Raw genomic sequence first — 16,008 nt, forward strand, 5'->3', positions numbered from 1 at the left:
TTTTTGTTGATAAAAAATTATTAAACTAATTAGTTACTAAAAAGATTGAAAGGTAAGTAGGTCATTCCCGTGTACGCCTATCCTAAAATATGTTCTATTAGACGACGTAGCTCGTTTTTCTTCTGACTAAGTTTGGACCCTGTATAGCATCGCTATTGTCTATCGGGTGACACTGTTTTCTCAATTTGTCCAAAAATTGACTTAGCTTGTTTTTCCCGTGCACCCTTCAATTGTTAAACACAACACACAAGTCTAAAAATAAAACTTTTTTAATGGTTTTACTTATGTACTGTATTATTTCAACTTCTCCAAAGAGTATCAATAGAAGTTCTGTCCCCCCCAAAAAGAAATCACGTTCAAAGTAATAGGAATCTTTATTAACCAACAAAACTTAAACACGTCTTATACAACCTCCTACAGATAAAACCAACATTAATATATTAGATAGTATTTATATGGAAATAAAGAGGTGATTGCACAAAAATGGCAGAAAAATCAACGAGAGTACTCTCTAGTCAATAAACCTCCCCATCTCCTCTTAAATTATAAATATAATAATAATAGCTATATGGATAGTCTTACATCAGGAACAGTTATAAATCAATCCGGCTATATATTTGAAAAACCAAATTACATTATAATGTTTGAAGTTTAAATTAACTGGTCAAGACACATTTCCAACATAAAGGAAATTTTGCATACAAAACACATTAATATGGCTAATTCTGATTACTATTTTTTTTTAGAATATGTTTCAGTATAAAATATCTAATTATTATGTTTACTGGTAGTAAAAACTTAAATCTCCTCTCTCTAGTAACGATCAGAACAATCTAATAAAACAATAATCAATCAAAACTAAGGGCAAAAATTAACTATAGTTCTTACTTGTTCCAGTTATTACTATCACAACCTATTCTTGTCCAGGCTTCTTAAAATCTCGGTAAAAGTTGAGATACCTTTTCAAAATAGGAGGTAAGGGCAACTGTTGAATTTTCTCTCTCATAAATTCAGTGTAAGGACTTTCATACATTCTCATTCCATCCGATAACAGTTTGATTTCCTCGTCCTCCTCATCAGTTTCAGTACTTGAACCTGTAACAAATTAGAATTTTGATGCATTTCTAAAACCAGTTACCACCAATATAAGTTGTATGTACCTCTTTTGTAGCGTTTTTCCATCGAATGTTCTTCATCGCGATCATTGTCCAATCGCATATTCTCATCCTCAGACGAATTAGGGGCTTCGATGATTTCATCACCCAGACCGCTATCAAACTTTTCCCGTTTGTTGCTGTCCTTTGAGCTTGTACCCGGATGGGATGCAGACTGTTCGCTGCAACGGAAATTCCTTACTATTAACACAAAAACTTGACTAAATCTTACTCAGGGACGTTCATTTGACTGTCTGTCTCCCTGTGTGGGCTTGGTTCAGAAATCTGTTCTAGGATCTGTTGCTGACGATTAATACGGCGAGCCAACGCTTCAGCAACTATATCCAAGCGCTCCACGATAGCCCGATCTAAACGATTCACGTATTCTGAATTGTGATCGTTTTCCACATTTTCTTCGTTATTATCTTCATGATGTTCTATCACAGCCCGTACTTCCTGAGATGATGGTGCGGTTGGTTCCTCATTATGAGTGTGAGAACTATCATCACTGTACTCAGTATCCATAGCTTCTGGTTCTAAATCATCATCTGGCTCTCTGTGGTTATTGTTGTTGTTTTGACTAGGTCTTCCTCTATCTCCTATTTGTAAGAACAAAATAAAATCACATTGCTAAATACCTGATATACGTACTGGCGTCCCGGTGATGTCTCATGTCAAGTAAATACCTAAATATACCATCTTCCTCTCTCCTGTAACCGTCTCGACGTGATCGTGGATCTATAAATGTGCTCAAATTATAATTAATTAAAACAAATGACACCAAAAGCCTCACTGATTCTCTCAAGCGGAAGTTCGTCATCGGACGAATCCATCGTTTGACTGAGCGGTATAACCATCTTTCTAGCTGCCCGTTTTTTCTTATGTGATGGATTTCTTTTGGTTGGAGGGTGTTCTTTTTCGATATTATTCCTGAGGATGTTGCGAACTAAACACCTACATAACACTTGTAGGGACAGTGGCTCCACTTCAACTAAAAACCGCAATCATAAACCAAAAACTAACAAAACTACCAACACCTACTGGGTTTAATGTATGTTCCTAAACCTTCAGGTGGCGGTATTAGAGTGGCAAATGATACGGCCAACAACGATTTGACGTTCCATTGACACTCAGACAGTCTAAACAAATCACAAGCAATTTATTTATGTTAGAAGTTCAGAACAGTTAACCAAAACCTTTTGATTTGTAGCAGTTGATCATTCAAAGGCATGACTAAAATGCCTCCTACTTTTAATAAGTTCTTCATATAGGGCTCATATTCTTCTGGACAGGCAGCACCACAGTAAATCCTGTCATATAAAGCGGCACATTCATCATTCAGGCAAAGGCAATTACCTGAAATATGATGATCCTCAGTTTTTTAAGGTGTGGTCACCATTTTCTGATAAATTACTTGTTTGTTTGCAATATACACCAATGGATAGCCAATGAAAGGGACTTTCTAATGATATGACAGTTTTTTGTTCAATTTTTATGCACTCTTACCTTTGAACCTGAATTACTGCCTTATTTGACTTACACTGTATGGACTTTTATATGTCAATAGATAGCCAATGAAATGGGTTTTCTAATGATATGACTTATTGGGTTAATAGCTTCAATTGTTTGGTTTCTAGAGGGCGACAGAGTTGACTTAAACATTTTTGGTGCAGTATTTTATTCAAACTTAAATAACTCTCTTATCTGCAAAATCCTGTATAAACTTGAATACGTTTATAGATAGCTAATCAAATAAACTTTCTAACGATAAGCAACATTGGTTTGTTTTGGCCCCTAGAGGGCGTCAAAATCGAGCTACATTTTTGCTACCTACTACAACTATTCAAATGTCTCTTATTTAAAAAATTTTGTAGAAACTTTTACACGTCTATGGATAGCCAATGAAGGGATTTCCAATGAAATGGTAATAGTACTTTGTTGGTTAGTTGGTATGGCTGCTAGAAAGCGTCAAAGTTGACTTAATCTGATCAATTCCACATTTTCTTCATGATTTCACCACAGTCACCATTTTCTTCAAAATACCATCATCTGTCATATAATGTAATGATATTCCTGGATTGGTTAGATGTCTAGGTATATTTCATTGCATTGTGTCAGAGTAACTTATTTAGAGGTCTCTTTTAGTTAACCCAACTACAAAACAATTTCATCTTGACTCTTTCACAGCTCTATGTATCACCAGCCATTTTTAAGATTAATTTAGGTTTAGACTATGAATGGTGTGAATAGCATGCAGTCCAAAGAAAATCACAGTCTTAAGTTAAATCTTCAAAATGACTGCCCCTGTATAGGGTTAATAAAAACTCTGTTTTGATCTACAAGAAATACATGGGGTTGTTGTACCTGCTTATCTAAGGTCATCATGACTGCCAACAATGTCAACTGAGGCTTATTATTATACATATAACATAATCCAGTACAATTTCAGCAACCTTACTCCCTAAACCTATAACTTATCACATAAAAACACCAATAAAACTAATAAAAGTTCATTATGATAAAGTTATAAGATAACTGACATTATCAAAGAAGGCATCATTGTTTGTGGTGACTGAGCTAAATAATATGCATTTGCAAATGTTGCATGCTGCAAACTGAAACTACTTATTGTTTATTAAACAAAATATCAAATTCCTTAAGAGTCATTACTATGGTTTTTCTTTTATTCTACATGAAGTTTTCAGAGTAAATTACAGATAAATAAAACAAGTAGCTCTTTTTAGGATGTTTTTTTTCTCTAATTTTTCAGTCACTACTCACCTTCAATGTGATATGGCAAACAAGATTGTAAATACTAAACTAATTTACTCACCTTGAATAAATTTTGGTTCACAAAAATCAAACTCATCCATAGCTCCTGAATGTTTTTTGAAGTCTTCCAATTTCTTGATGGCATATTCCACCACATCTTCATGTATTTCAATGCCATGATTAATGCCGCCAGTACCCAAAATCAGTCCAGCCATGGTACTCAAATAGCCGGTGCCAGAACCAAGATTCAAAAAAGACAGCCCACTTTCTAAATTTAAACCTTCCATCACTTCAGAGTAGATGCATGGAGCTGAAATGTGCAGGTTGCCACTCTTCCATGCCAGATCTTTGTAGGCTGTCCCTCTGGAATCTGGTAGGAAATATTCGCCACGGTCCACAGCTCGAAATATCCGCTCGACCGTGGAGGTTTTAATGTAGCCATCTTCCAGCAGATTGTCAATCAGATCATCATTGTTCACTCCGGCACTCACTGCACCTCCCATGGTGATCCTGGCAAAAACTAAAGTGTAAATGCGCTTAAAACGAAACCCAACACTTTGTTTACCAGCGATTATGTAGTTATAGACGGCAACTAAAAATAAAAGTGTATTATTATCTGTTCACAAGTCAATGTAACAATGCTGATAAATCACAACATTATCTAGAAACACTTTCAAATTACACCATTTCTAGCTTGATGGCAATAAATACACTTCCGATACTTTAATTCAGGGCTTATTTCAAAAACATTCACTTTTCAAGACTAGGGAAAATCAGGAAAGAAAATTAAGACGCCATTTCCAAAGCAATACATAACAGAAACCAGCTGTTTTGTAAGGTTTGTTGATTTTTACAGTTGGTACAATTTACCTTGTTGCCAGCTTTCTGAATCTTTCTTGACAGACAGAATGCAATGTTGCCCTTATTGGTAATGCGAGGTTGCCACTCAACAATACAAATAAAAATTAAAAAATGTAAAACTTACGAGTAAACAGTTTATTTGAAAAGAAGAAAAAATTAATTTAGGCAGCATTTTAATTTATTTCAATCACTAGTTTTATATTTTGCACTTTAATTTACCTACTTAAAAACTTAATTTGCCATGTTGCCGTTGAACACATTATCTAAATGTAGGTGGCGCATTATCCGGCATTTATGACCTATTTCCTTAGGCTATATTCTTTATAAAAAAAGTGGTTAGGCACAAAAATATTTCCATTTCTTCCTTCCCTATGTCCTAAAGGTAAGTGCCCTTTAGAGGCAATAATTTAATTTCCACACAAAACAAATTTTTATCCTAAAATATTAGTACCTGAGTAAATGACCCAATTACACGCTTATCGCACTTTTAAGAAGTAGACAAATTCTGGATTTTGTTTGTTAATAATTAATTACAACATTAAATTCTAATTGTTATAAATTCTCATATTTATGTTCAATTCTTCAACGGCGGGAAATTTATATAGTTCTCCTCCTCTCCCCGCTCCAGCTTTAAATAGATGCGCATGCGCCCTAAAAATTAGAAGACGGACCTTTCTGGTAATGAAATTGTTTGTGTAATAAAAATTAATTTTTCGTTCTTTCCGTTCGAGTCTATCCAGCAAAAGGTAAGATTAGTTTTATTAACATTTTCCTTATTGTTACTAGTTAAGGTTTTGTGTGTAGGTGTTTACAAAAATATGATTTACCCAAAAGTTAAGCAGCCTATGTTCTGTGTTTTTACTGAGTCAAGGCGACCTGCGAACATTTTATATAATTTCAATTTATTCAAATTAAACACCTTCTACAAAGTGAAAAACAGCAAAACAACATTTCCTAATCTGTTTTTAGGCCTTACAGCACCTCACAAATGGTTAGAATTATTTTTATGGTGAATCACACACAACAAAAGTTTTCTACATTCCTGTTACTTTCAGATAACAATGTGTTGTTAAAACAAAACTAAATTTGTATTTTTTAGGTGTTGCAGGCATGTCAGATAGTCCACCACCAGACCTGACTGCAACTCAACCGTTGGTTGATAATTCCAATATGAAACTAAACCAGACAACCCACATTGTCATCGAAAATAGTTCAGATGATATAACCATATCAAAATGTGACCAAAATCAGCCTAGAGAAGTACCTGTTAGTGTGGCACCAAGTGCAGTCCCACTAAAAGCACAAGTTCTACCTCTAGTTTATGTGACAAAAAACAATAATTCTAAATTTCCCTTTGTTGTAAATCCAGCCAAAAAGCCTGGTGGCAACAATTTTATAATTTCCCCAGCAGCACCACTTTTAACCAACACAAAATCCAGCACTGCAACGACAGTTTCACTTAGTACTTCTCAAAATGTGGTTTTTGCTGGTCGGGGTCGACCTCTAATGGTACCAAAACAGCCTCTCATCCTACAACAGGGATCTAAAATGACTGGTACCTATGTTACTATGCTCAAGCCTGTGCCTAAACCAGAAGTTCAGGTTACTGTCCAATCATCTTCTGATGATAATAATTTAACAAATATATCAAGCAGAGATATGCCATGTTTGAAAGTTCCCAATACAGTAAAGGTGCATCATCCAGAAAATGTGACACAACCTCAAAAGTTTATCCTAACAGGGCCCATTCCAAAGATTTCTAGGAATAAACTGATTGCCCCTTCAATGCCAAAGTTACAGCCTTTAAGGCAACCTGTTACTGCCACTACAGATTGTTTACAACCATCCAAGTTTACAGTGTTACCATTGTCAGTGCCACCAAAAGAACAGATAACAAACCAAAAAATGTTCAATTTTCAAATAAGTGATGGCAAAATTTTTTCAAATGTCGCTACTCCAGTTACTATAATGTGTGAAAATCAGAATGGCCCTGTGGAATCATCTTATGAAGGTAATGATGTGATCAACAAAACTTATGAGCTTTCAATAACTGAGGATGAGCCTTCAAGTGAACATGAAGAATCTAAAATGCCAATTTTATCTTCAGCTGACAGTAATTCTTCAATAGAGAATGCTGTTAATAACAAACAAGGTATAAAATTTGCTCATGGAGTCTCAATTTTGAAGAAAAACTTTTTGCCTAATCTGTTGGACTCTAAAAAAACAGAAAACTCTGCAACCAATTTTGTTAATAAAAACAGCACTAGCCATGATGTAACTATACTAAAACCTAGCAGTGGTGTGGAAGAGAAAGTTGTTGTGACAGTGTCGAATGCAGTTTTAGCTGCTGTCAAAAAACCTGAGAAACACAGGAGAAAGTCACAGTTTAATTTCAGGAAAGATTTTGATGATATGGAAGTCAGCTTCCCTGATAATGATGATGATGATGAGTCTAAACTAGTGATTAAATCCCCAGACAATGGAGAAGCCAATCTTAAAGAGGAAGATGATTTGCCAGTAAATCAACAAGAAAACATGGAGGAAGATGTCAAACCCCTGAATATTGAAATTAAAACTGAACATAAGCCAGCAGTTGTGGATCCAAAGGCGATTCTGGACGTGAAGCTTTCAGAAGAAGAAGATGCCACCAAGCTTCTCCAGTGGGAAAATAACATTGGTTGCTTATCAGGCAGCAACTTGAAATTCACTCTTAATGAGTTTGGGATCATAGAGTACTTGTCTGAATCAGACCAGAATGTCACAAATAACAAGCAGATTAAACAGGAGAAGAATAAACGGGATTTAGAACGCGATGTGCAATGCTTTGCATGTGGGTGCTATGGGATTTTGGCTGATTTTGTTGACTCTGAGTTTTGCAGTATAGATTGCCAGTCAAGGCTGAAAGCAAAACATAATAAGGAAAAGGAGAATATTGATTCAATGGGTAAGTGTTCTTTTTTATGAGTTTGTTCTGATTTTTTTGTAATTAAAAAGGTGATGGGAAGTATAGTTCTTGATGGAAACTTTGTTTATTTGTTCAACAATGAAACATAATAATCTCTGATTCAACAGTGCAAAATTTGCTATTTATTTATATTACACCAAATAGTGAAACAAATCTGAATATCCTGTAAACTCTCAAGCTCATCTATCAGTTCAGATAACCAATAAATTTCACATTTTTTCCTCAGTGTAATGCATAAAACTTAAAAGGCCAAGACAGGATTTATTTTTACTATACAATGATGTTTGGTAAACCTAACATGTTGTCATACTGTTTCAATGACAATTTTCTGATAAAAATGGGGTTACTGCTCCAGTAGTTGACCATCAACCAGTATTTGGACCCATGTTAGTAAAATTTCAAAAAACAAGATTTTTTTTAATTTAGCCTTTATTCAGTTCTACAGGGTGTATTGAAAATAGCGCCCAAGCTCTTCATTACGTTGTTGGAAATTATTGTGTGAGCGTCAAAAGGTAATTTAAAAAAAAGCGAGACTACTTTTTGCTCTAGATTGTTTAATAATAATAATCTTTATTTAGCACATGGCTACATAAGAAACATATGGCATAAGTAGTGAGAAAATAAAAACTGCAAAACTTAAAATAACAGACCAAAGGCACTAAAACTATTTAAAACAAAATATTGTAAAAATTCAAAGTTACATTTATAAAACTGTATATGTAAACAAAACTAGTAAACTAACACTAATTACAAAGACCTTACATGCGCTTTAACTAACTTTTTAAAAACATTCAGGTCCCTGCAGTCCTTGACACTCTTTGGCAACATGTTAAAATTATACACACCCCTATGCAAGACAGAGTTAAGCATTAGATTCGTATTACATTTATCCAGTAATACAAAGTCATCACAGTTTCTGGTACCATGGTCATGTATATCCCTAAAAGCCACAAACCTATCACAGATATATGAAGGCAGCATCTTGTTTTTTAGTTTAAAAATAAACACATACGAACTAACTAAAATATTTTCTTTCACAGATAACAGATTTGAGACATTAAGCATGGTAGCAATTGGTGTATACCTATTACATTTCAGTACCGTTCGCATGGCTCTGTTTTGGACTATCTGTATTTGGTCAATTTTGCATGCCGGCAAACCATACAACAATGTGAAACAAAAAGAAAGATGAGGTGCAGCTATGCTGTTGTACAGTAACAATTTAGTTCCCATTGACAGCTGGTCTCCTATTCTGGATATAAAACTAACTTTTTTTGAGAACTTCCTAGTAATATACTCTGCATGCCGACAGAAATTCAAATTTGCATCCATGTTAGTTTACATATATTTTTGTTATTATAAAAATATTGGGTGAAGACCAGAAATTGAAGTGGTCTATTGATATCCATTTAAATAATTTAAAAACTGTGTTATTCCTCACTTCTTCAATGGTAATTTCCTAAAACTAGAAGTAGGTAACATTTGTTAATGCAAAAGCTAGAACTTACAATGTTTGAAATGGCCTTGGAAATAGCAAATCATCTTACTAAGGCATTTTTTCAGTCAATTTACAAATTTAAATATCAAGACACATTGGTAAAGTGAAAATTTTGATTAAATGGTCAATTACTGGTATTGGTAGCTTATTTTCCAATTTTCCTTTCTTATCTACAGGGACCAAATTGCAATAATAATTCTTGGTGTTGGTTTGTTGAGGTTATTGATGGTTTTTGCTTTTTTTGCAGACATGTTCAATTCTACCAATAATAACAAGACAACAAAACGTAAATTGACGATTCAGAAAAGCCGATCAGACAATGATATCAAAACCAGTAACGACGTGAGTGAAGAAGAAGACACATCAAACGACGCATCCAAAGACAAATTTACATATCCCTGGGCGTGCAAAAAAAAAGGTTTCTCCTGGTCCAAATATTTGATGCATGTAGGTGCCATCGCGGCCCCGGTCAAACTATTTAAAGATCCTTTCCCGTATTCGCGTAACTTATTCCGGCCTGGTATGAAGCTGGAAGGCGTGGACCCTCAACATCCTTCCTATTTTTGCGTTTTGACTGTGGCGGACACGAGTGGTTACAGGATTCGGTTACATTTTGACGGGTATTCGGAAAATTACGATTTCTGGACCTACGCTGACAGTCCTAATATATTTCCTATGGGATGGTGCGAGAAGTATGGACACGTTTTACGACCTCCTCCAGGTTACACTGAGGACTCTTTTAACTGGCTTCAGTACTTAAGAGTTACCAGGAGTACGGCAGCTCCAAAACAGTTGTTTGTAAACCGTGCTGGACAAGTAAGTTTTGTAATGTAATTCTTGTGTGAAGCTTAAACTATGTGTTTTAGGCAATTTGTCCTAACGGTTTTCGTATTGGTATGAAGCTTGAAGCTGTAGACAAAAAGAACACATCACTAATTTGCGTTGCTACTGTCCGTGATATGATGGACAACAGAATTTTAGTGCATTTTGATGGTTGGGATGATATCTACGATTATTGGGCCGATCCAACATCTCCGTATATCCACCCAGTTGGATGGTGCGATCAGTACGGTCACGATTTGACTTCCCCAAGCGGTAAGTTGAATATCGGCAAATTATTCAGCAAAATTCAGGAGTTTGCTACAGACTATCCAACTCCAGAAAACTTCACTTGGGAGAAATACCTGAAAGAGACCAAGTCAGTTGCAGCCCCAGTTAGAGCGTTTAAGCAACGACCTGGGTGCGGCTTCAAGCGTGGAATGAGACTAGAATGCGTGGACAAAAGAGTAAAAACTCACTTTTCTATAGTGTAGGACGTGCTTTATGTAAGTGGGATTTTCAGGTACCTCACTTAATCAGAGTGGCGACAGTGGATGATGTTAAAGAGCACCAAATTCGAATTCACTTTGATGGGTGGCCTGATCGCTACAGTTACTGGGTGGATGATGACAGTCCTGACATTCACCCGATTGGGTGGTGTCAAAAGACTGGACATCCTCTAGAACCACCACTGAGTAAGATTTTTGTAACCATCTGTGGGAACTTTTGCTTATTAGAATTATTGTTCTAGCACCTGATGATGTATTTCAATTCATCGATTGTCCTACGGTAGGTTGCCGGGGTGAGGGCCACTTTGAGGGTTTGAAATTCACTAGACATTCGACCACACGCAGCTGTCCATACGCCGAAGATAACATTGACCGAGATAGAGGATTACCGGATCGATTGTTGAGTCCTGATCAAAGTCCGGAAGCTAAAGAACCTGTTTCCAGACAACCTAGAAAGTAAGTCATTATACAATTTTTAAACATTTCTAAGTTGATGTTCTTTTGCCATCCTGTTTAATCAATGTTTTCCTCAGAAATTAGTAACAAATAAAAGCAGAAATAAGTGCGAAACATTATACAAATCGGATGAATTAAATGAGTGCAAGAAAAAACTAGATTTGCTACTTCAGCTGTCAAGACATGATATAAGATTTAAACCTCAGTATATCACTGTAAAAAAGGAATATGACAACATTTTATTAAAATCAAGAGCGGATAGTTATAAAAAAACAAATAGAATCTTCTGACAATAAAAATAAATGTATGTGGTCAATTTGTAATGAGATATTGGGGAAAACTCAGTGTTGAGACTGATATAGCGGGAGATCCTTGTGTTATAGCAAATAAATTTAACGACAAATCCTTGTCGTTGGTCCCTGATATATTGGAAAACATGCAGCACACGGAGTTTAGTTGTAATATAATCCCCAATAGTGAATCATTTCACTTCAAACCAATCACTGCAGAGGAACTGTGTGATTTTTCAGCAAAATTAAAAAACAAAATAACAAGTGGTATAGATGAGATTCCTGCAAGTATAGTTAAATTGGTACTACCACATATATCCAAGCCACTAACATACTTAATAAATAAAAGTCTCAAGCAGGGATGCTTTCCAGATCAGTTGAAAATTGCTCAAGATAAACCGATTTATAAGAAAGGTGATAAAAATGAAATAGGAAATTACAGACCAATAAGCATCCTTCCAGCCTTTTCAAAGATTTTTCAGTGGTTATCAACATGGCTACATTGCCGGAAGATCAGTACAAACAGCAATTTTTCAGTTTACAAGTCATATCGTTGAACACATAGAAAACCATAAACTAGGAATAGGTATATTTTTAGACTTATCTAAGGTTTATGATTGTGTAGATAAAGAACTACTGTTAAAAAAATTAGAACTCTATGGAGTTAGAAGTAAGGCCCTGAGATTGTTTGATTCTTACTTATCTCATAGGAACAACAAGTTAAACTATTTAGGGACAGCAAGCCATAGACATCAAATATAAAAGAAAATCAACATGGAGTATTCTGGGGCCACTACTCTTTGTAATTTACATGAACGATCTGAATTCTATAGCAAGAGAAAATGAAAAAATCGTCAACTTTGCAGATGACACAAATTTACTTGTAGGTCAAGAGGAAATCAGCACTTTAATTCAGTCTGGAAAAGATCTGTTTATTAGGACCTTTGAGTGGTTTAAAAAAAATAAATTAGCTTTAAATATGGAAAAAACAAGTGTGATTATTTTTTCAACAAAACAAGGTACATTTGTGAAACCTAATGAAATACACCTTCTCACTGACAGGAGCCAATTACTAGCCAAGAACACAAAATTTTTGGGAGTACAGATTGATGAATTTCTAGATTGGTCTGATCACATAAATGTTCTGCTAGGCAGGTTAAACTCAATTTGCAATCTGAACCTGGCAGCCCTTAAAATATTGTACTTTGCCAACTTTGAATCGATTATGAAGTATGAAATTATGTTTTGGGGAAGAAATACTTCAATACAGAATGTATTTGTGATTCAAAAAAGGGCAATTAGATTAATGTTCAAAATGAAATACAAAGATTCATGTAGATTCATCTTTAAAAAAAATAAAATAATGACAGTTTATGCAATTTATATATATGAGTGTCTCATCTTTCTTAAAAAGAACCAAAACCTATTTAACATCAAAGTCAATCATACATACAACACAAGACAAAAAGATGTAAACTGTCCAAAACATAGATTAACACTCACTGAGAAGAATGCAAAATAGAGCTCGAATCAGATGAGAAAAGGCCACCGCATCATCAATGACGCAGTTTTTAAAACTATTTCTTTCTCCTTCTACAGTTGCCGTCGCATTAGATATAATCAGAGGCGTCCTATTAAAATATTCCCGAAAATATATTGTTAAGCGGTCAAAAAGCCACTTGGCAACGTAGTACGGTTTTTACTTGGACACAATTAAAACAGATGCGGCAGCGGCCAGGTACATTTGGACCTTTTTATATGCTTTTACTAGCCGGCACTCTAAACGGTGTTGCCAAGTTTAAAAAAATGTAGTGGCGGACAGGGAGACTTAGGGGGTTAGGTTAGGTTCCGTTTTAGTCTGGTGTTTTGGTTGTATTGTTGATGGTCGCAGTTGAAGTTCACATAGTGTTATGAATAAAAAACGTTATTTTGTCAAAATGTCTTTCAAAAAGGTTGGAAAGAAAGGTGTTATCATATACAGCCAAGGCCGTGAAATCGTCAGTAACGTCTTACAATTTATGAAGAAAGAAGCAGAAGGAGTTTCCATTCCTTTGAAAAACTTGTTGTCTTTTATTTTCTTTATTAAAAACGACGAAAATGTTTCATTTTACTGATAAAATAATAGCACGCCACTGACTGGCTGCAACAACTTGGAAAGTAACGAGAGCAGCAATATTTAAAGCGAGACGTACAGAGATCGTGACATCATCGTTTGATGACGCCTGTGGCCTTTTCTTAGCTGATTCGAGCTCTACATGTATTCGCCTATTTAACAACCCAGTTTCAAAAAAGAAGTAAAAAATTTACTAATTGAATTAGAACCCTACACTATAGAGAGAGAGATTTAGGGAAAAATCGCTGAAAATGTATATAAGTATCTTTAAGTACTACATAGTTCATAGTTTACCATGACGCTATTTCCTTTGTATTAGTTGATAATGTACATTGTAATCCTAATCACAATTCGAAAACTGTTATTATTCTTATTATTATTTTGCAGCAAACCAAAGCTAGGACGTCCACCAAAATGGTTAAAAGAGTTGAACAGAGCACGTAGAGAACAAAGCGATGAACCTTCAGAAAAACGTCCCAAAAGGCAGTACAACAAACGCGTGGTGACTAAAAGTCAAAATGGCTCTATCGAATCTTCCGAGGACAAAGCTTTGTCGTTTATTGAGTCTGCTAACATTCTACCTGCTGAACAGGAATCCTGGAGAAGACATTCTCAATTTCTCAACGATTTCATCGTTAACGATACTGATGCAGTGGATCCCGCTAGTTGGACACGACGTGACGTCATCGACTTTGTGTCCTCCATTCCGGATTGTAACGTGGAAGAGAGTGTTTTCTTCGAGCACAAAATCGACGGAGAAGCTTTTCTGCAACTCAACCAGTCAGATATTTTGAACATTCTAAAAATTAAAATGGGACCTGCAATTAAGGTGTATAACAGCATTGTTCTGTTAAGGGAGAAATTGTGCGATAGAAAAAGAAAAAAAACTGAATAATGAAGTGTCGTCAAGTAATCTGTAAAAATCAATCATTGTGATATTTATTTCTATGGTATACTATGAAGAACTCTTTGAGTAATCGGAGGAGCTTTTACAACTAGAAGTGTCCTTACAAATCATACAATATCTTCTCTTTTTTAGCAAAATTTCTTTACTGACTGATTATTTATTTTTGTTTAGTTTTTTTATTACGTATATGTTTATCATTATTATTCTTAATAAAATTGTTTATATCTTGGCAGTTTTAACTCCTTGTTGATTGTAATTATATAAATTTGGATACACTCCTTTAATCTGATGTAATTTATCATCGACTCATATAATTATTAGATGTATGTTTTCTATTTTTAACATTTATTGAGTAATTTTTACATTATATTAGCATATTGAATTTCATTCAGATTGTGTATATACTTAATTGGACTTACTTTAGTCAATCTTAAAAGTATTTTTTGTAGAATGTTATGTTATTTCAGTTTAGAAAAAATTAAACCAAAAGCTTTTTAAAAATTAAATAATATTAATCAGTTTAATCCCCCTGTGTGGCAAAATTCAGGGAAATGTTAGGGGACAAAAATTGTAGAGAATTTAATTTTCTACAAAACGAGATATTTTTCCCTCAAGGGCTTCAGAAGAGACTTATTTTCCGAAAACTATGACATTCATTTACATAAAGATTAGAAACCTTCCAGTCTAATAAGGTTATATTTACTTACAGTCAGAGCCGGGCAAGCTACTAAAATAAAGTAGCTAGTTACAGCTACAAGCTAGCTTTGAAAAGTCATAAATCTGAATCACTATACTTTTCATGCACCCCCTGTATAGTAGCGGCACTGTGAAACTCCAGGGATGAGTTTAGCACTTCTTTACGAAAATTTCTGCTTTCTTTCAAAATCTGTTTAGTTATTTAGGAAAAACTGGTTTGGTGCAACCAATTTTCAAACAGCCTGTAACTCGCTTATTTTTTGGGAGTTCAGGGAAGTTGAATCGCTTAAATTAGCCGTCTTGAGCACCTCTTTCCATCAGTAGTGTTGAGCAAAAAATTCTCTCAACGGTCCTGCACCCTTGCTAAGTTAAGACGTTGATTAGGAACATTTTTTCCTGCAATTTTTTTTAACCCACTGTTTTAAGTTAGTAAAATTGTGATCTAAATTTTGAACACGGTTTAGAGGACTAAATTGCCTGTAAAACCCACTTGGCGTGACCGAATCATATTTTTAAGCACATTTTTGAAATCCTCATTAAATTTCCTATCTGATAACATAAAACAACACTACAAAATTTAATACAGTCAGGGGAAAAATGGGTGTCAAAGCTTAAACTGCTAGTAACACCGTTTGAATAAACAGTCTCAAACAAAATCGCTTGTAAAACCCACTTAGAGTGAGAAAATTAGTGTTTTAAGTACATTTTTGGAATCCTCATTAAATTTCCTATTCAATAACATAAAAAAAAATACTACAAAATTTGGTACAGTCAGGGAGAAAAGCGGTGTCAAATTTTGACCTGCCAGAAACACATCCTTTCCTGTTTACCGTCCTTGTACATCTACAAACTACCCAAATTGTAGCTAATAAGTTAGTATGTTAACTACTTAGTAGCTAGCTACTGCCCAGCTGTGCTTACAGCCAAGGATTCAGATGAAAATAAAGGCAAAAGAAAACTCATTAGTA

The 16,008-nt window shown here is 34.9% G+C and overlaps 2 protein-coding genes across 4 annotated transcripts; one reads left to right on the forward strand and one right to left on the reverse strand.

Annotated features, from left to right (window-relative positions):
- Nucleotides 1-355: 355 nt before the first annotated feature.
- Nucleotides 356-4,762, reverse strand: LOC145728399 (protein-L-isoaspartate O-methyltransferase domain-containing protein 1-like). Its single transcript, XM_081978615.1, has 10 exons — nucleotides 4,492-4,762; nucleotides 3,988-4,436; nucleotides 2,351-2,510; nucleotides 2,196-2,293; nucleotides 1,948-2,145; nucleotides 1,806-1,892; nucleotides 1,387-1,753; nucleotides 1,161-1,336; nucleotides 889-1,095; nucleotides 356-833 (listed from the first exon to the last, which is right to left on the reverse strand). The coding sequence occupies exons 2-9, from the start codon at nucleotides 4,427-4,429 to the stop codon at nucleotides 914-916; spliced, it is 1,710 nt and encodes a 569-aa protein (XP_081834741.1). The 5' UTR covers nucleotides 4,430-4,436; nucleotides 4,492-4,762; the 3' UTR covers nucleotides 356-833; nucleotides 889-913.
- A 372-nt stretch (nucleotides 4,763-5,134) lies between these two features.
- On the forward strand, nucleotides 5,135-14,573 carry l(3)mbt (lethal (3) malignant brain tumor). 3 transcript variants are annotated; one of them, XM_081978591.1, is made up of 8 exons: nucleotides 5,137-5,533; nucleotides 5,887-7,731; nucleotides 9,498-10,066; nucleotides 10,117-10,345; nucleotides 10,412-10,536; nucleotides 10,593-10,764; nucleotides 10,821-11,034; nucleotides 13,825-14,573. In XM_081978591.1, exons 2-8 carry the CDS (start codon nucleotides 5,898-5,900, stop codon nucleotides 14,330-14,332), a joined length of 3,651 nt encoding a protein of 1,216 aa, XP_081834717.1. In that variant the 5' UTR covers nucleotides 5,137-5,533; nucleotides 5,887-5,897; the 3' UTR covers nucleotides 14,333-14,573. The 3 variants fall into 3 exon arrangements, with proteins under 3 accessions (XP_081834714.1, XP_081834717.1, XP_081834715.1); XM_081978589.1 differs by having other exon boundaries at nucleotides 5,139-5,533; nucleotides 10,397-10,536; XM_081978588.1 differs by having other exon boundaries at nucleotides 5,135-5,533; nucleotides 10,117-10,536.
- Nucleotides 14,574-16,008: the final 1,435 nt, after the last annotated feature.

The sequence above is a fragment of the Ips typographus genome, linkage group LG4, assembly GCF_016097725.1.
Source record: "Ips typographus isolate SLU linkage group LG4, UJ_Ityp_2.0, whole genome shotgun sequence".
Lineage (NCBI taxonomy): Eukaryota > Metazoa > Arthropoda > Insecta > Coleoptera > Curculionidae > Ips > Ips typographus.

What these genes read in the sequence shown, in the direction of transcription:
- LOC145728399 (XM_081978615.1), bottom strand. Translation starts at nt 4,429, where the DNA reads ATGGGAGGTGCAGTGAGTGCCGGAGTGAACAATGATGATCTGATTGAC. An exon ending in AGGAACATACATTAAACCCA is followed by an intron (nt 2,146 to 2,195) that starts GTAGGTGTTGGT and finishes TGCGGTTTTTAG; the next exon opens with TTGAAGTGGAGCCACTGTCC. An exon ending in GGAAAAACGCTACAAAAGAG is followed by an intron (nt 1,096 to 1,160) that starts GTACATACAACT and finishes AATTTGTTACAG; the next exon opens with GTTCAAGTACTGAAACTGAT.